We start from the raw sequence: 18869 nt of genomic DNA, 5'->3' as shown, positions 1-18869 counted from the left end.
TATTTTTACATAGATCATATTCATATATTACTAATTAATATAATTGTTTTTGTTTCTTTTATCTTGTGAAATTTTGAAAGTACAATTGGTATTGTACCAATTTATGTCATTAACATAAATGACAGATGAATGATTGAAAAAATAAATTTCATGTGAGTATTTTTATTTTCAGTGTATAAATTATCAAATTTAGTTATATGTTTAAGTGTTAATTATATAACATGATGTATGAGAGATGAAGAATTGCAAACAAAAGTTTAACTTTGAAAAGTTCATTGCAAATAATCCAATAATTTTGGGGTATAAAAGTCTAAATCACCAGTAGGCAAAATAAGAAACCTAAAAATACATAGATAATACAGACAAAACTCATGTTAACAATGCATTACAATTTCTGGACTAATAATTTAAATGAAATGGACATTCTATAAATTACAGTACTTAATATAGGTTATTCAGTCAAATATTAAATTCATATAATTAATTTGATAAGTATTTATATGTATGACCAAAACCTAAGATACAAGTATAACATAACCAAATTAATATTTAAGTTAATACTAAGTTGAATTGAATTTGTCGTAAATATCATATAATGTAAAGTTTTAGTTAGTATTCATATTTTAATGATAGACATATCACTACTAATTTTAAAAAATAAATTAAATTACTTCATGCAAACTATAAAATTGTTGGTTTTAAACATATTAGTAATATGGTAAATGTTAAAGTTATATACCACTAATCATGTAAATCATATATATAAAATGATAAATAATCACTTGCATGATTGTGCAGGTCAAGATCTAGTTTTTAGTTAAAAAGTGATTTTTTGAATAGGGTTGTTTTAAAAAAAAAATCTCATAATTTATAACCTATGATAAAGTCATTATTATTGATGAGGTTGGGTTTAATCCAAAAATATAGCTAGAATAAATTTATCAATATTAATATTTTAAAATAAATGAAATCAACAGCTTATTTTTTATATACTAAGTGATTCTTCCGTGCTCATCCAAAGATATAAATATTACTCTAATTTAAGATGTGATTTTGGATATGTAATATATGATAGGTTTGATTGTCACTTGAGTATTTTAGATAGCATTAACTTCTTCGAATTCAACTATAATATTTTTTCTAAATAGATTAAAATTTTGAATAATTTGTGATTTTCGTTTAGATTGGTTATTCTCTTAGATATGTAAGTATATTTTAAAAATATTATGCATAGCATTATATATATTGTTTTTAAAATCAAATAGAAAAATAAACTTGAGTGTTGATCGATTTAGAATACATAAAAATATAACGATAATATTTTGAAAGCTCATGCATATATGATTTACAAAAGAAATAAATTGTAACAATTAGCTAATATTTTATTTTTATTTATCAGTATGGTTTGAACCATTCCGTAATTTATATGTATAGAAATAAATAAACATTACTATAATTTTTTTTATTTTACCTTTTATTTTAGATATAACAAAATTGATTAGTCTAGTTACTGATTTTGTGGATGGAGTGATATATATTCCTTTGTATTAAAGTATAATTATTTTATATCTCTATTAGGCCAAATTAGATATGTTTAATTTATCACATCAGTTCAGTTTTTCATCTTAATTGTGTAAATATAATTTTATTATAATTATAATAATTTTATATATGTTGATTTCTAAAAGTAGTTTAAAATTAAAGCAATGGTCAGTAGAACGTTACATAAAAGAAATAATTGATAACATTTTGTAAGCTCATGAACGACAGAACGTCTATCAATATTTATAATAATTAAAATATTTTTAAGCTCTAAGTAATGTTATAACTTAGATTTATAATAGTAAAATGAAAATTATTTTAATTAATGTTAAATATAATAATTCATATTTGCTTATGTACTTTTATTATAGGTATATTAGATTCTACAAATATAAAGGAAAAATGAAATTAAAAATCAAACTTTTTTTTGTCACGAAAAAGCAAACTAATATTAAGTAAAATATATATTTTTAATTGTGGCAAATATAATATTGTTATTTCATTAATTTTAGATTTATATTGTCTAAAAATATATTTGCAATTATTTGTTCGTAATATGTATGTGGTAAAATTAGTTTTCATAAAATTTCATTAAACATTTTAAAATAAATACCAAATTTTTAAAAACAATTGTTGAGAAATTATTTTATATAAGTAAAATGTTTTATAGTTTTTTGTAATTATAAAATATTATTAGTCAACAAATATTATAGTAATGAATAAAAAATTTCAATAATACTAATTATAAAATATAATTATTCAACTAAATATATTGGTTTATTAATCAATTTTTTTCTGTAATTATCTAAGAAAATATTTTTGTTACTTTATATTTATATTTCTTAAGATTATGTTTTACAAGATATATTTATTTTTCTCAATATCGAAATTATTTTTGTTAACTTTCTTATTTATGAAATTATTATATATAAATATATTTTATTATTGTAAATTCTTTTCTTTTTTTTAAATTGTATATTTTATCTGAAAATTGATACTTCGAATTAATAGAAATTATTATAAAAAGAAAATCACTATATGTATATTTTTAGATCATTAAAGGTATATCGTAATCAATGGCACATAACAAATTAAATTCTCAAATAATATTATAGATATTCTATGTTATGTAGCACTACTTTGGTGATTACTTAAAAAAAAAATGTTTTCTACAGTTTGATTTAGAATGTTTAGCTAAGACACTAATCATGAGATTCATGACATGAGGAGGAGTACGTGGACGTTGATCGAAAAGAAAAAAGAGGAGTACGAGGACCAGAGTAGAACACAAATAGGTTATATTTAGGTCATATATTAGTCACTGGGGAAGGCCTTCAGTTGAGACCCATAAGGTATAAAATAACGAAGCCCAGACTTGAAAATAGATAATGATTTCGAGCGTACCTCCCACACCGGAGGCACAACTATGTGACTCGCCCTTGGTGTAGTATACAACCAGAAGATTGTCGAACATAGAAAGATACTTACCTGGACGGGGTCGACTCTTGATCATGAAGAAGAGTGGCCTAAGCTAGTGACTTCCATTGCACATAACGGAAGGGTGCTTAGCTTAAGGTCTCCCCAAGTGGGAGAGCCTGCGTCATTATTTATGGCAGCGGAGGCCTGCGTTCGCGCGGCTTCTCCCAAATTTCAAGTTCAATATTTGGGTTGGTTAAGAGTCTTTTATCGAGACGAGAATAATGTGGTTAACCGAAACAAGACAATGCATAATTCGTTAAGGGATAAGGTTGTTTGGATCCGTGCCAAAGAATCGGACTCACAGATAAAATTAGCACTCTGTTACATGTTTGAATTTCGGTGGCGTTTGCTATTAGCTCATCTTTTAATGGATCTTGTTAAGTAACCACAAATTATAAAATTAGTACCAAAAGTAACCACACAACATATTCTAAGTTTTACATTTCTAAGTTTGCCATTGTCACTGGTTGTGTTTCTTATGAAATCATTTTTGTTTTGTTCCTCCAAATAATTGCAACAACCTACGGTTGAATCAAGAAAAGTCATCACACGAGTCAACGCAACAGACAAGGATGTGACAGGTTGTAAATTATCAATACATTTATATTTATATGCGGACCATTCAAAATGAGGGACCAGGTGCAGTAGACAATATCATTGGACGCATTCCTCGAGGATTTTTTTTATCCTCATCAAGATTCATGGCTTATAATCAATCATAAACGTGGCATCAAAGAAAATTACCTACACCTATATTCTGAATTGAACCCAAAGCAGTAGATTTTGGAACTGACATGATTTTTGGTTTATGAAATGAGCTAGTCTATGTATGCACCAAAAAAGAAACGAGCTAGTCTTCAACGAGCAGTTACAGAAGTAATCGGTGCATTATCAATGGAACAGAGAACAGACTTATCCATTGATGGACCTGTATGCTCCTGGTTACTCTTAAAGAAAAGTCCAGGTGGTCTAGGCACTGCAAGGGAGATAGAGCTAGTAGTAAGCATTTGGACGATAGCCGACATGGTTGGACGATCTCCAGTATCTTCTTGGACACATAATAAGGCAATATGAATGCATCTACTTATTTCGTTTCTTTGATAGTTATCTCCAAAAGAAACATCCACAAGCTCTAATGGAGACCCCTTGCTCCATAGCCTCCAGGTCTATTAAGCATTGTAAGACTTAAAACTAAGTAAAGTATAATTTATTTCTTGAGATTATAACTATCTAGACTTACATGTGTAACTAAGTTGCAAACACTACCATCCATCTGATAGAGGCTGCTGTTCTTCCTTCCACTTATAATCTCAAGGACTAAAACTCCGAAGCTATATACATCTGATTTCATTGAGAATTGGCCGTACATCGCATACTCAGGAGACATGTAGCCACTGGAATGGTACATAAAAGTTTGAGTTAATACAGTGATGATAAAATTATATGCATTCATTAGTAGATAGAAAGAGCAAAAATTACTAGGTTCCAACAACTCTTCTAGTATTGGCTTCGGTTTGGTCTATTTCAAAAATTCTAGCCATTCCAAAATCTGCAACTTTTGGGTTCATATCAGCATCCAATAGGATGTTGCCCGCTTTGAGGTCACGATGTATGATTGTGAGTCGTGAATCTTGATGAAGATATAGAATTCCTCTAGCTATTCCTCCAATGATCTTGTACCGTGTAGTCCAATCCAGCTGGCTCTGCTTACTAGAGTCTGTGCCATATACATAGTTAGCATGTCAAACATTGGTTCAAAAAAGAAATTATTTTCGCTAAGAATTGGTTTAACTTACCGAACAAGAAGTAGTCCAGACTTTTGTTAGACACAAACTCGTAGACAAGTATCTTCTCTTCTCTCTCCAAACAAAATCCAAGAAGCTTGACTAGGTTTCTGTGCTGGAGCTTTGCCACAAGAACGACCTCATTTTTGAACTCTTTCTCGCCTTGCCCTGATGTCTTTGAAAGTCTCTTCACGGCAACTTCTAGCCCATTAGGAAGTGTCCCCTAATAAGATAGTGAACTAAACATTATATGAATCTCTTATACATCTAATTAATCAAGAAGCTCATTGAACTGGTTTATACCTTGTAGACTTTTCCGAATCCACCTTGACCGAGTTTGTTACTTATCGAAAACTTATCTGTTGCAGCTTCGATAACCTTTAAATCAAACTGCAGCGAGCCTGCAGTTGTAATGTCATCCCCTCCTGCAAGAAAAAGAAAAAAAAAACTCTATCAAACTTTAAGACCACATACAAACATACTTGAATCATTACCATCATCTGCAGCTGTAGTATCATAAGTCTTCTTCACTCTCTTTGTTACACGGTAGCTTAGAACAGCCACAAGAAAAAGAACAAAGACCGAGAATGGCACACAAATTGCTAAGATTATAACCGTCCAATCTCTTCCTTCACCTGCCAGAGTATTACATCAGACATGACACATAGACACAGAACTAAATGAAAGAAAAAGACACAGAGAGATTTTTACCAGGTGGCAATGGAGGAGCTGAAACCAGGGGAGGACTATTTATGGGAGGAGAGAGACTTGTCACAAAGGTTTCATTGTAGAAAGGGTAAACCTCGTACCGTGAGTTACAGCTCGGGACAAGAACTCTTCCTCCAACACTGTTGAAATAAAACTCCTTGATGGATCTTTGCAGACAGGTTACACAATCTTCACTTGACAGTGCTGGATTGCACTGAACCGAAGCATAAATGGTCCGGGACGAAGTGAAGTTTGACTTGTTAACCGCGAACTTCTTCGTTGCGCTATAAGCTGCTTCCATTGCAGACTTGTTAATCAGAGCAACAACTGAATCGTTGAACCGGTCGGACAGGTCCGAGCTAACTTTTTGAGGGTTCCAAGTGATTATTCTAGTTGTGGTTACAGCGTCAATGAATATGTTCCTGCCAGCGTATCCAAGCATGCACTCATCATACTGAATCAAGAACTCTTTCCCTCCTGGACATCGAGTCGGAGCATATTTCGTGGCAAACATGACGCAGTCACGGCAAGCTTCGGGCGAGAGATCTCCTTTGCAGAGATAGAGTCCGAATACCATGTCAGCGTTTTGACCCTTCGTGAGGCTATGTGATCCCATGGAGAAGTAAGCAGTGTTGGAAGAAAGAAAGGTCAAAAGGGTTTGGAGATTGGAGAAGTAAGTTGTGTTTCTTGATATCCTGTTAGTACAATCTTCGCCGACATACGTGGGGTCTTGTAATTGTGCAGAAGCTCTAAGGTGTGTAATGAAGAAGGTGAGAAGGAAGAGAGAGTTTAATGAGGTATAACCAGGCATTATCCAACTTCTTATCCTTTCTTCTGTGTTTTTTTTTCCTTATCTTTTTCCTTCATTGGGTTTACGAGTAACAATGATTAAAGTCAGATCAGCTAGCCAGTCTGAAGTTTAAGACCATCTCCAACTTCTTGTAAGTCAAAGTCAACTCCAAGAATAACATCAACTTTTATTGTTTAATTAAAAGAAAACAGCTAAATGGTAATGTGAATGAGAAAATTAGAAAATTAAAATATCAGTTTTCTTTTCTGACGTCTACTGTATTTATCTATTTATTACTCCCTCTGTTCTTTTTTATTTGACGTTATATATCATTGCACGTAAATTAAGGAAAATAATACAATCTCTAATCTAACCCTTGAAATCATTTACAAGTCAAACAAATGCTAAAATGACCGTGATAATACAAGGGTGGAAGAAGTCATTTCCTGTCATTATTTGCATTGAATTCAGCAAACATCATGTATATTGATACAAAAAAATAGAACTAGAACGACAAGTATTGCCGAACGGAGGGAGTAGTAGAAAGAGAAGCAAACTGGACTTGAATATATAAAAACGTTGGAGACTATTCTGCTAGGCGCGGAGACTTTATATGAATAGGACGTACCGGTTTACTAACTTACCAGACCAGTAAAAAATGAACAGCTAAACATTTAAACATCATAATTAAAGTATTAGTGACCATATGAAAGATTGTGAAAATGATTAGAGGATTGTTTTCGCCCGCATAAAAAAACTGTGTCAACGTATCTGATCAGTGTTTGATATGATTCTCCCAAATGGCTGGAGGCGCTGCTTGTTCCAGCAAGGGGATTACTTTTGATATGTTGGTTGATCCGGTCAGTCTCGGTAAAAACGCACTTATTAATATACACTGGACTTTTTTTTCCCCAAAAAATTAGAATGTTGTCTGACCTGAGTTTGAAATGCTAAGAGTAGTCGAACTGCCTATTATCCGATTACCATCATGTTATTGGACTACCATGAAAATTATATGGGCTGAAACTCAAGCTTAGACCTTTCACACAGCTTTGATTTTGTTTCAAGGAAGATTCGAATCCTAGAGGAATGTGTTAGCACATTCTCAAATCTCGTCTACCATTTAACTACAGCCTTGTAGGCATTTTCATTTTTTTGTTCCCTATATGACTATACTAAAGCTATGTGTTGCTCGCAGATTTTCCAGTTCAGGTTCTCTATTTTTAATATTCCAAACTGGTATTGATGCTTAAATGTTTTTCAAATATAAGGATATAAAACAACTGACAGTAATTTGTAGAAAAACCTCAACCAAACAGAACATGCTGGATTTTCAACGAGGGGTAACATCAGTGATTGTTGCTTCATCTAAAGAACAAGCAAAAGACATGCTGGTGGGTTCACCCGGTTCCAGCCTCTGGGCTGGGTTTGATCCTGGTCCCTTCCTAAACAGAAATCCAGGCGGTGAAGGCACATCCAGAGCAATGGAGCTGGTTGTGAGCATTTGGTGAATCCTAGACATTGTTGGACGTTCTGCAGAATTTTCTTGAACACACAACAGCCCAATATGAATGTGTCTAATGACTTCATCTCTTTCACTCTCTTCTCTGATAATGGGATCTATGAGCTCATGCAATGATTTCTTCTCCCAAAGTCTCCATACCTATAGAAGTTGTGTCATATTTTTTCAGAACTATCATCACAATTTTATAGAATCAAACAAAGTTTGGGGCTAACGAGTTTAAAGCTCACATATGTGACTAAGTTGTTAACTAGACCCTCCATCTGGTAGAAGCTGCTATTCTTTTTTCCGCTAATGATCTCAAGAATCAATACTCCAAAACTATAGACATCTGATTTTGTTGAGAATTGACCATGTGTCACATATTCGGGAGGCATGTAACCACTGCAAACATAAAGGTGAATTCTCAGAAATATGGTTTTTGATCAAAATTCACCAGATCCAAAAATTAGATACTCACAAGGTTCCAACCACTCTTTTTGTATTGGCTACAGTTTCCTCCATACCAAAAATCCTTGCCATTCCAAAATCAGCAATTTTTGGGTTCATATCCGCGTCTAAGAGAATATTACTTGCTTTGAGGTCACGGTGTATGATTTTGAGCCTTGAATCTTGATGAAGATATAAAATTCCTCTAGTAATCCCATCAATGATGTTGCGTCGCATAGTCCAGTCCAATTGAGTTCTCTTCTTAGGGTCTAGATATAAATGCATAATCACAAATATTAGCCATATACAAGGAAGAAGAAACAACAAACAAGAGTATAGTTTTAAGTTGAACTGACCAAACAGGAAATAATCAAGGCTTTTGTTAGGAACAAACTCATAGACGAGTAACTTCTCTTCTCCTTGTAGCGAAAACCCGAGAAGTCTAACAAGATTTCTATGCTGAAGCTTTGCAACAACAACTACTTCATTCTTGAACTCTACTTCACCTTGTCCTGATGTTTTAGACAGTCTCTTTACCGCAACTTCAGTTCCATTCATGAGCATACCCTTGTAAATAATCGCAAATAAGGCCTCATCATTTTGTTATTTCTGGACGAAAGAGAAATAGAGATGGACAAATATTGTATAAATACCTTGTAAACCTCACCAAATCCACCTTGACCAAGCTTGTTACTCGCAGAGAAGTTGCTGGTCGCAGCTTCTATTGTCTTTAAATCAAATTGAACAGATTCCGCTTTTCAAGACCAACATTAAGCTCGTCAAAAGAAGCTTCTTAAGATTAAAGGTTAATATACTAAAGGATTTAAACAGAAACAAAAAAACTCACTTGGAAGTTCAATTTTTTGGTTTCTCTTTCTCTTGAAAACAGCAACGACTATAGCTATGGATATTATAATGAAAAAGAAAATAACAATGACTATCGCAGTGATGATTCCTCCCGATAAACTTGTATCTGCATAAAGCCACCAATTCACCGAAAACATAACTACACAAAACCAAAAACAAGAGTGTCTCTGAAAATGTTACCAAGAGGACTTGCCTTTCTTGGGCATGTTGGTGACTACAAAAGGGGTCTTTGAAGGCCACGGTGAAGGCTGTGGTGGTGATGACGGGGTTGGCATTCTAATATGATCAAAAACACCAGAAAATGTATACAATTCCCACCGTAAAAAGCAACTTGGCCGCCGCACAATGCCACCACTCTTCCCATGGTGCAATTCCTTATAGTAATCAACGCTTTTCTCTAGGCAAAGTTTACAATCCTCTGAAGAAACATCTGGAGTGCATTGCATCAACACCCATATGTTCCGGAAATCCGGAACCGGAGCTGTATCATTTGCATAGTATTTACTATTAGAGAATGATAAAGAAGAAGTAGATAAATTGTTTCTCGCCAACGATTTTATCGTACGAGACATTAACACATCCCACACACTATCAAATTCCTTCTGGTTTTCTTTTGCTATGTCCATTGAATTAAAAAGAACATTTGATGGCTCCAAGATGAGGACTCCGGAGAAGGGTTTGCGAGAGTAGTGAACAAGGCAAAGAAACTCTTCACCTAACCATGTGAAAGAGTCTGTCTGGTTGGGACATGACTTTAGTAAACTATCCGAGGTGTCCTGGATACATTGGGAGCAAGCTTCTGGTCCAGCACCTGGAGAGCACATCCCCACGGCGTAGACGATGTCCGGGTATAGGCCGGTCCAACCATAGAAGTAGCCGTTGTGATCCGTGACGTTAGAAGCTAGAGTAAAGTTGATGAGACGGCGGTTCATGTCATATGGGCTATCCGGTTTGAAGTTTCCAGCAGTTTCGTCACATGTTTGTGCAGAAACAGATATAGCACTAAAGATTATGATTAAGAAGCATAGGATTGATACACTGCTCTTCTTTGCCATTTTTAATTATCTTTAGATTATGTAGATCATGTGTGTCTGTGTTGAAATGTGTGGATATTATAAATTTAAGTCTGAATTGTATACTTGAACGACTTTGCATGCTAGCTAATAATACTAGTTTGAATTTTAGTAAGAGACTTGACCCTAAAGTCACCCTTGATGTTAGAGGGCGTTTTCCGTTTTGTTATAATCAGTGATTTAATTCAGTCGGTGACTTTATGACGCTAGTTTTCCGCAACACACGGATCTAATCTACGAAAAATGGTTCTATCATATTCACATGGACAGCTTTTCACAACAATCATGATCATACCACGAAATAGCATTTAACTCGTCTTAGACATTTTTTTGCTTCTTTTAGTTGATTCAGTCAATGTTTGCTTGCGCGTTTATGTGGTTCTTATGGTTCTCACTTCTCATCAACAACTCAGACGTTTGAGTTTTCTACTTGAATGGACATGCACATTAATAAGAAACTGACATATCTGAATTTTTGTGGTAGACTTGGACCGTCGAGTTCAGCTTTATCATTAGAGTTCTGGTCCTTCTGGACTAACACTTGTATGTTTAAGTGAGGTTACTTTACTAGATATTTCTTCAGGTTGGGATGTCCATTATAAACTTTACATATTTTCGGATTCGTCAAGGACTTCGTTATGATTTACTGATGAAAATCAAATAAGATCAAATAACTTAAACTAAAACAGAAAAGTCATATTAGAAAAGTAAAATACTATTTGCAAGTTTAATGAAAGTTGATAGTACTTTTACAATATTCCTAATAAATTTATGGAAATAGGTGACAGACCTAATCTAACTAGGTTATTATAATAAACTATATCTGTATGGACAGCCAATGTGTTTTTCATTTCTCATGCCAAACTATAAGGTATTGAGAGAGAAATGCTTAAGCTTTGTTCTAAGAAGACTAAGATTATAATGGACTGTCTCTTACTATATGGTCTTACGATATGGTCTAGAGATGTAGCTATTCTAAATTAGTTCTGGTAAACAATTATTTGTGTGTCTCATGACTCTCATCTATTTCCGTGTTCCTTTTGGAATCTCTATTCTATTAACTTATAATTTTTAACCTAGCTCTGCAAGTGGGTGAGCGAGTTTTTGAGTTTGTTTCTCGTTCTAGATCAAATTATATTTGTTATTGAGGAACAACATATATGAAAAAGTGACATGCGTTTGTGGAAACAAACTTAAACCAAACATAACATGTTGAGTATTCAACGAGGAGTAACATCGGTGATTGTAGCTTCATCTACAGAACAAGTAAAAGACTTGCTGTTTGATTGACCCGACTCCAATCCCTGTGCTAGTGGAGTCAATCTTGGTTCGTTACTGCAAAAGAATCCAGGTGGCAGAGGGACAGGCAATGCAATTGAGCTGGTTGTAAGCATTTGGTGAATGGTAGACATTGTTGGACGATCTGCAGGATTTTCTTGAACACATAACAGCCCAATATGAATATATCTATTGACTTCATCGCTTTTGCAATCTTCTCTGATGCCAGAATCTACGAGTTCATGCAATGATTTATTCTCCCAAAGTGTCCAGGCCTGTAGAAGTTATTGTAATTCAGAACTACGATCACTTTTTAAAAGAATTAGACAAAATTTGGGAATGGTTAGTTCATAATTTCTAACATATGTGACTAAGTTGTTAACTAGACCCTCCATCTGGTAGAAGCTGCTATTCTTTTTACCACTAATGATCTCCAGGATCAAGACTCCAAAGCTATAGACATCTGATTTAGTCGAGAACTGCCCATTTGCCACATACTCGGGTGGCATATAACCACTGCAAATGCACAAGTTAATAAGTAACAAAAGGGTTCATCAAATTTCATTAGGTCCAAGAAAGTATATACTCACAAGGTTCCAACGACTTTTGATGTATTAGCTACAGTTTGGTTGATTCCAAAGATCCTTGCCATTCCAAAATCAGCAATTTTTGGATTCATATCAGCATCTAAGAGAATGTTACTCGCTTTGAGGTCACGGTGTATGATCTTGAACCGTGAATCTTGATGAAGATATAGAATCCCTCGAGTAATTCCCCAAATGATGTTGCGTCTAACTGCCCAGTCCAACTGAGTTCTCTTCTTAGGGTCTGCATACTTATCCATGATCAAAATTAGCTAGGTTCAAGGAAGAAAAAAACAACAAAACTGAGTTTTAAAAAAAAAACAGACCGAAAAGGAAATAGTTGAGGCTTTTGTTAGGAACAAACTCATACACGAGTAACTTCTCTTCTCCTTGTAGTGAAAACCCAAGAAGTCTAACAAGATTCCTGTGCTGAAGTTTAGCAACAACAATAACCTCGTTCTTGAACTCTACTTCACCTTGTCCTGATGTTTTAGACAGTCTCTTCACCGCAACTTCAGTTCCATTCATGAGCATACCCTTTCAAAATAATTACAAATAAAGCATATATCACTTCACAGAGTCTCAACAACAGAAGCAAGCTAGGTGGACAAAGAGAGTCTATATGTGTATAATACCTTGTAAACCTCACCAAATCCTCCTTCACCAAGCTTGTTACGCTCAAAAAAGTTGTTTGTAGCAGCTTCAATTGTGTTTAAATCAAACTGGATCGATTCGGCTTCATTTTAGACAAAACGTAGAGTTTGTGAAAAAGTTCCAAGAAGACAAAACCAAAGTGTTTAGAAAAAATAAAAACTCACTTGGAATTTCAATTTCTTGTTTTTGCTTTCTCTTCTTGAAAATCACAACGCCTAGAGTAATCAATATTAAGGCAACAACAACAGCAACTACAATTGCCGCAATAACTCCTCCTGAGATTCTTGTATCTGCACGAAATACAATTGACCAAAAGCTCTTTACCAAAAAAAAGGTTGCTCTATTCCGAAAAAGAAACTTGCCTTTCTTGGAAACATGAGAGGGTACTGTGGGAGACGGTTCTTTCGAAACAGGAGATGGTGTGAGAGACGGCGGCGTTGAAGGCTGTAAGTAAATAAGATCTGAAGCACCAATAAAAGGATACAACTCCCACCGGAAAAAGCAACTTGGTCGCGATATAACTCCACCTTGCTTCCTACGGCAACACGTCTGATAGTTAATAACGTTTGTCCGTAAGCAAACGTCACAATCTTCAAAAGAAACGTCTGGTGTGCATTGCATCAACGCAGATATGTTCCTGAAGTCCGATAACTGAACCACATCGTCTTCGTCTGCATAGTACTTAGACCTACTGTTCCCGGCTGATGAGGAAGAGGAGATGTTAGAGATCATACCAAACATTAACTTTGTCCACACGCTATCAAAGTAAGTCTGATTCAGTTTGGTATCTGCATTACTGGCGATCGCTCCAAGTGACTCCATGACGAGTAATCCAGAGAAGGAGCGGTTAGTGTAGCGTACAAGGCACAGCGTTTCGTTGCCTGACCATGAGAAAGCGTCTACCTGGTTTGGACAGTTCTGTAGTAATCCATCAGATGCGGTCTCAATACACTGAGAGCAAACATTAGGTTCTGCGCCTGGAGCGCACATCCCCATGGCGTAGACTCGGTCTGGACCAAGCCCCATCGAACTGTTGAAGTAGCCGTCGTGAGCCGTGACGTTAGAAGCGAGGGTGGAGAGGATGAGACGGCGGTTGTTGTCATAAGGACTGTTGGGTATGAATATCCCAGTAGTGTTTTCACAAACTTGTGCAGAAACAGAAATGGTACTGAAGCTTATGATGATGATGAAGAAGAAGAAGAAACAGAGGACTGTCTCATAGCTCTTCTCTGCCATATTTGTCTTTTTTTTTTTTGATAATATGTGAATGGTTGTATTTGTACTTGAAATCCATGCGCATTAATAAGAAATCGACTACTTTGAATTATTTTTGGAAGACTTGAGAATCTACAAGTCTTGGCTTTTTGGGATTAGGCTTATGCAATAATAGGCATGCCAATTTGTCGTCAATCACAAGCGTCTTTTCAACGGGAGACGAATGCATTTAGTTTTGATAACTTCGTCATATATTTTCCTTATATATATACTATTATTTTTTTTTTTTGATCAAATATATATACTATTATTATGAAGTGATTTTGCTGAGGCCCATCTTGTAGCTATTGGTTTACTTCTTGGTCTCTAGATATCTTTACAAATTATACAAATCACTCTGCTTGACAGCCTTCAACTTCAGATTATACAAATCACTTCAAAATTTTCTCAACAAAAGACAACAATGTGCTTCAATACTTTCTTCTGAGAATAGGATGGCGCTTAAACATTTGAAGAATATGAAATACACCTAGCTCTTCCTTCATTTAAGATTCCACTATCACTAATCCTTTGATGTTAGATTATACATAGTAAACATTAGCCTGCGTTTCAACAAGGAAGGCCTTAAGCTTAGGCCCATAATTACGAATCCCTGTCTTGAGGATACCTCCCACATCGGAAACACAACTATGAGACACGTCTTTGGTGTAGTATAAAAGAAGAAGAAGGTCGTACAGTGCAAATCACTTACCTGGACGGGGTCGACTCTTGATCATGAAGAAGAGTGGCCTAAGCTTAGTGACTTCCATTGCACATAACGGAAGGGTGCTTAGCTTAAGGTCTTCCCAAGTGGAAGAGCCTGCGTCATTATTTGTGGCAGTGGAGGCCTGCGTTCGCGCGGCCTCTCCCAATTCTCCAGTTCAATATTTGGTTTGGTTAAGAGTAAGTAGATAGTTGGTTGGTTTATGTGGGCTAACTGCTAAACTTTTAAAGTAATCTGCTTAAAATAGAAACTTTTGACGTAGTTGGTAGAAACTTTGTAGAGATCTCTATTCTCTCTTCTCCACATGCGCGCGTGGATGCTTCTCATCACTTTCTTTTTCTCATTTTGGTCATTAAAATAAATCAAGACTGTCACACTGTTTTCGTTACCCTCAAAGATGTGGTTTTGGGGAAGGAAAGGAGCATCTGGATTCTCGTCTCGTTCCACTGCAGAAGAAGTCACACATGGAGTTGAAGGAGCTGGCCTCACTGCCATTGTCACTGGTTCTCTTCTATCAAATCTTTCTTTCACAACTTGAGTTTTGTCTAAATATTTTATATTTTCTGAAATATTAAGATCTTGGGCCCCTCTCTGTTCCTCTCTCAGATTTGACTTTCACCTGTAGGCAAAAAGAGATGAATTCGACTGTTCCCTCGCTATTCTTGGTAACTTTAGTGTCCAACATAGTTGGGACCATTTGCTAATTGCCAGATAGGGGAGATAACTTGAGATCTGCAAAAAGAAAATGTGCTTATATACTCTGTTTCAGCTGATTGTAGTTTGTGTTATATGATCTAAATAAAAGTAAAATAGCTAGGAGCTATAGCTTAATCTGTTACCCTCCTTTGAGCTTTTATGGACTTGTTTGGTTTCTTAAGTTGTCTTTTGTTTTCGTTGTTCATGTTTTCAGGAGCATCAAGTGGTATAGGAATAGAGACAGCGCGTGTTCTAGCACTGCGTGGTGTGCACGTGGTTATGGCAGTGAGGAACACTGCCTCTGGTGCTAAAGTTAAGCAAGATATCCTCAATCAAGTCCCTGGTGCTAAACTCCATGTCATGGAGTTAGATCTCAGCTCAATGGAATCTGTCAGGCGATTTGCAGCTGACTACAAATCTACCCGTCTTCCACTCAACATCTTGATGTAAGCTATTCAAACAACATTAGTTCATGTCCAGCGTTTTGTGACGGTTTTTAATGTTTTGAAAAATCTCTCAAATCTTGTTAGAAACAACGCTGGGGTAATGGCGTGTCCTTTCATGCTCTCTAAGGACAACATCGAGCTGCAATTCGCGACCAACCATTTAGGTGAGTTAAGAGAACGCAAACCAATGTTACTATAGCTTTGTCCTAAGCTTATAGTCTCATCATCATGTTTTAGGTCATTTTCTGTTGACGAAGCTGCTACTAGATACAATGAAGAACACATCACGTGAAAGCAAACGAGAAGGAAGGATTGTTAATCTATCATCAGAAGCTCATCGGTTCTCCTATCCAGAAGGAGTCCGGTTTGATAAGATCAACGACGTATCAAGGTACTTCTTGGATCTTGTCCTTTTTCTTGAAAAGAACGTGACATTCTTTCTTGCTTTTTTTTTTCTGGTGCAGTTACGGTAGTATTCCAGCTTATGGTCAGTCTAAACTATGCAATGTATTACACGCAAACGAGCTTGCAAGGCAACTGAAGGTAACTACAACAAAAGATAGATCTATCAAATTTGTTCCATGGTTATCTTGATTCAGTTCTGGTATGAATAAAAACCAGGAAGATGGAGTCAATATAACAGTGAATTCACTTCATCCAGGAGCTATTATGACAAGTCTTTGGCGCTACTTCAATAGTTATCTGGCTGGTAACTTCTTCTCTTTGTGGCTGCACACATGCTTATATGTTGATTTGCTACTGATCCCTTGTGTCACTGGTTTGATATGCAGGAGCTGTTAGTGCAGTGGCTAGATATTTTATAAAGACTGTTCCGCAGGTATGTATCCTATTTCCAAACTTTTTTGTTTTTTTGACAAATCCTATTTCTAAACTTCACACTAATAAACAATCAGTTACAACTACTCTAGGTTTTGATTTGGTTAATTTGTTGGTTATCTTGTTTTGTAGGGGGCTGCAACAACTTGCTATTTGGCATTGAATCCTCAGGTGGCGGGAGTTACAGGAGAATATTTCACAGACTGCAACGTTGCTAAACCATCATCACTTGCCGAAGATTCAGAACTGGCCAAGAAGGTTTGGGACTTCAGCACTAAGCTTATCGATTCGGATTCAGGAGGAAGTCATTCTTGAAAGTACACAGTTTCAGATGAATCTTTACTTTGATATGGTTTTTTATGTGTGATTTCTTTTTCATTTTTAAACCATCTTAGAACAAATCAATGCGAGCATGGACCTAAAATGAAAAATATCATTAGCATAAATATTATTGGACATCTTGACCCCCGAAAAAAAAAAGAATACAATAGGACATAAACTTGAAAATCTCAATATGGGTACATTTGCCTGAATCGGATGGCTCTCAGAAGCTGGTACAAATACTTGTATTGGATTTGAACCACTTCTACATTTATTGTTTCCAAGCAAGACTGGTTACAAACAAATGATGCTTGTAGATACCCCATATAAGTGGTTGAAACTTAAATCTTAGTGGCTTCACATTGTATTTTTAACCTCAAGTTAATCACCAGTAGACCATAAACCCTGGTTATAAAGTGATTATGTTATTATCTTTTAACTATTATTACTAGATGCATCATTACAAAACTCGTTTGATCACACACACATAAAACTTAAAAACAAGTGATCAACTTTAAACAACACCAAACCTTCATTATCTCTAATAAACATCTCAAACTCGGTTGGTATTTAAATTTTAGAGATTATATATGGTTAAGAAAACTTTGGCAAGACATCTCATATGATACATATAGTTACATATATATTCCAAGATGTTGTTGGAATGAAAAACTTTATAGAAATGGAGAAAGTATTTTAAGTGTTTGAAGAGAAAGAAACTTTATGAAGAAGAAAGCTTTTTTATAACTTTGAAGAATATTTTTTATTATTTAGATGGTTTTTACAAACTTGGATTTCTTGATTTTTTTGATGATACAAATGAAAGGAGGGTGGAGGTATTTATAGCCTCCATATTACAAAATATCTCAAATATTTTAAGTTTAAGTCTAGAGAATTCTACTTAAATATCTAGATTATTTTTTACTAATTATCTAGATAATTCTATAAGAATATCTAGATTTTTATTTTGAGGAGGTGGATGATTATTCTAGATTTTGGGCTAAGTTTTGGGCTAAACATGATTAGAGAAATTATTAGCCCAATCCCAAATCAAGTTTACTTTTCAACACCCCCTCTTAAACTTGATTTGGTTACTCCAAGTAAACTCCTCATCTTGATGAAGTCTTCTCGCTTGAGTGGCTTGGTGAAGATATCAGCTACTTGATCATTTGTCTTCACATACTCTAATTGCACATCCATCTTGGTAACACATTCTCTAATGTAGTGATAACGAGTATCGATGTGCTTACTCCGATCATGGAAGACTGGATTCTTTGCCAATGCTATTGCCGACTTGTTATCCACCAAGATCTTTGTTGGCTCTTCTTGTGGTAGGTTCAACTCCTTTAGCAAGTTTCGTAACCAGATAGCATGGCAAACACATGAAGTAGCTGCCACATACTCTGCCTCACAAGTAGAAAGGGTGACTATTGGTTGCTTCTTTGACATCCATGTAAAAGCGGTTTCTCCAATGAAAAACACGAAGCCACTTGTACTTTTCCGGTCATCTACATCTCCACCCCAATCGCTATCGCTATATCCAACAAGCTTGTAATCTTCAGAAATAGAGTAGTACAAGCCAAAGTTGATTGTACCTTTGATATAGCGTAGGATCCTCTTAGCTGCCTTGAAATGAGTTGTTGTTGGATGCTCCATGTATCGACTCACAACTCCAACTGCGTGTAGGATGTCGGGTCTTGTGCACGTTAGATAGCGTAAGCTTCCAACCAGACTCTTAAAGAGTGTTGGATCCACACTCTCTCCTTCTTCTTCCTTTGATAACTTAACTCCACATTCCATTGGCGTACAAACTGGATTTGAGTCATCCATCTTGAACTTCTTAAGCACCTCTTTTGCATAGCCTTCTTGAGTAATGAAGAT

General features: G+C 35.4%; 4 protein-coding genes and 2 non-coding genes across 9 annotated transcripts; 3 read left to right on the top strand and 3 right to left on the bottom strand.

The window, feature by feature from the left end:
* The first annotated feature begins 3022 nt into the window (after positions 1-3022).
* On the top strand, positions 3023-3185 carry LOC130499333 (U1 spliceosomal RNA). The gene has a single exon (XR_008938211.1). It is a non-coding gene; the product is annotated as a U1 spliceosomal RNA (small nuclear RNA).
* A 476-nt stretch (positions 3186-3661) lies between these two features.
* On the bottom strand, positions 3662-6384 carry LOC108819486 (cysteine-rich receptor-like protein kinase 5). The gene is made up of 7 exons (XM_018592529.2): positions 5517-6384; positions 5300-5440; positions 5109-5230; positions 4818-5028; positions 4501-4738; positions 4262-4415; positions 3662-4187 (listed from the first exon to the last, which is right to left on the bottom strand). Exons 1-7 carry the CDS (start codon positions 6322-6324, stop codon positions 3879-3881), a joined length of 1983 nt encoding a protein of 660 aa, XP_018448031.1. The 5' UTR covers positions 6325-6384; the 3' UTR covers positions 3662-3878.
* Positions 6385-7529: 1145 nt separating this feature from the next.
* LOC108823157 (cysteine-rich receptor-like protein kinase 17) lies at positions 7530-10221 on the bottom strand. The gene is made up of 7 exons (XM_018596437.2): positions 9315-10221; positions 9102-9227; positions 8908-9008; positions 8611-8821; positions 8286-8523; positions 8056-8209; positions 7530-7966 (listed from the first exon to the last, which is right to left on the bottom strand). Exons 1-7 carry the CDS (start codon positions 10174-10176, stop codon positions 7637-7639), a joined length of 2022 nt encoding a protein of 673 aa, XP_018451939.1. The 5' UTR covers positions 10177-10221; the 3' UTR covers positions 7530-7636.
* Positions 10222-11314: 1093 nt separating this feature from the next.
* Positions 11315-14005, bottom strand: LOC108823154 (cysteine-rich receptor-like protein kinase 18). Of its 4 annotated transcripts, none has more exons than XM_018596432.2 (7): positions 13073-14001; positions 12875-13000; positions 12692-12792; positions 12383-12593; positions 12063-12300; positions 11835-11988; positions 11315-11747 (listed from the first exon to the last, which is right to left on the bottom strand). In XM_018596432.2, exons 1-7 carry the CDS (start codon positions 13944-13946, stop codon positions 11415-11417), a joined length of 2037 nt encoding a protein of 678 aa, XP_018451934.1. In that variant the 5' UTR covers positions 13947-14001; the 3' UTR covers positions 11315-11414. The 4 variants fall into 4 exon arrangements, with proteins under 4 accessions (XP_018451934.1, XP_018451933.1, XP_056848621.1 ...); XM_056992641.1 differs by having other exon boundaries at positions 11577-11747; positions 11861-11988; positions 13073-14005; XM_056992642.1 differs by having other exon boundaries at positions 11577-11747; positions 11894-11988; positions 13073-14005.
* Positions 14006-14668: 663 nt separating this feature from the next.
* LOC130499259 (U1 spliceosomal RNA) lies at positions 14669-14832 on the top strand. Its single transcript, XR_008938140.1, has one exon. It is a non-coding gene; the product is annotated as a U1 spliceosomal RNA (small nuclear RNA).
* Positions 14833-15048: 216 nt separating this feature from the next.
* Positions 15049-17639, top strand: LOC108823158 (short-chain dehydrogenase TIC 32, chloroplastic-like). The gene is made up of 8 exons (XM_018596439.2): positions 15049-15191; positions 15599-15830; positions 15915-15994; positions 16068-16221; positions 16295-16373; positions 16452-16539; positions 16622-16668; positions 16800-17639. Exons 1-8 carry the CDS (start codon positions 15086-15088, stop codon positions 16980-16982), a joined length of 969 nt encoding a protein of 322 aa, XP_018451941.1. The 5' UTR covers positions 15049-15085; the 3' UTR covers positions 16983-17639.
* Positions 17640-18869: the final 1230 nt, after the last annotated feature.

The sequence above is a fragment of the Raphanus sativus genome, chromosome 8 (genome assembly GCF_000801105.2).
Source record: "Raphanus sativus cultivar WK10039 chromosome 8, ASM80110v3, whole genome shotgun sequence".
Lineage (NCBI taxonomy): Eukaryota > Viridiplantae > Streptophyta > Magnoliopsida > Brassicales > Brassicaceae > Raphanus > Raphanus sativus.
The sequence above is the reverse complement of the archived record's forward strand: the minus strand, read 5'-3'. Positions and strand labels throughout refer to the sequence as shown.

What these genes read in the sequence shown, in the direction of transcription:
- LOC108823157 (XM_018596437.2), bottom strand. Translation starts at nt 10,176, where the DNA reads ATGGCAAAGAAGAGCAGTGTATCAATCCTATGCTTCTTAATCATAATC. An exon ending in GATTTGGTGAGGTTTACAAG is followed by an intron (nt 8,822 to 8,907) that starts GTATTTATACAA and finishes ATTATTTACAAG; the next exon opens with GGTATGCTCATGAATGGAAC. An exon ending in TTAACAACTTAGTCACATAT is followed by an intron (nt 7,967 to 8,055) that starts GTGAGCTTTAAA and finishes CAACTTCTATAG; the next exon opens with GTATGGAGACTTTGGGAGAA.
- LOC108823154 (XM_018596431.2), bottom strand. Translation starts at nt 13,946, where the DNA reads ATGGCAGAGAAGAGCTATGAGACAGTCCTCTGTTTCTTCTTCTTCTTC. An exon ending in CCTCAACTATTTCCTTTTCG is followed by an intron (nt 12,301 to 12,382) that starts GTCTGTTTTTTT and finishes ATAAGTATGCAG; the next exon opens with ACCCTAAGAAGAGAACTCAG. An exon ending in TTAACAACTTAGTCACATAT is followed by an intron (nt 11,748 to 11,834) that starts GTTAGAAATTAT and finishes TAACTTCTACAG; the next exon opens with GCCTGGACACTTTGGGAGAA.
- LOC108819486 (XM_018592529.2), bottom strand. Translation starts at nt 6,324, where the DNA reads ATGCCTGGTTATACCTCATTAAACTCTCTCTTCCTTCTCACCTTCTTC. An exon ending in AGCTCCTCCATTGCCACCTG is followed by an intron (nt 5,441 to 5,516) that starts GTAAAAATCTCT and finishes ATACTCTGGCAG; the next exon opens with GTGAAGGAAGAGATTGGACG. An exon ending in TTTGCAACTTAGTTACACAT is followed by an intron (nt 4,188 to 4,261) that starts GTAAGTCTAGAT and finishes AATGCTTAATAG; the next exon opens with ACCTGGAGGCTATGGAGCAA.
- LOC108823158 (XM_018596439.2), top strand. Translation starts at nt 15,086, where the DNA reads ATGTGGTTTTGGGGAAGGAAAGGAGCATCTGGATTCTCGTCTCGTTCC. An exon ending in CTTCCACTCAACATCTTGAT is followed by an intron (nt 15,831 to 15,914) that starts GTAAGCTATTCA and finishes AAATCTTGTTAG; the next exon opens with AAACAACGCTGGGGTAATGG. An exon ending in AAGATCAACGACGTATCAAG is followed by an intron (nt 16,222 to 16,294) that starts GTACTTCTTGGA and finishes TTTCTGGTGCAG; the next exon opens with TTACGGTAGTATTCCAGCTT.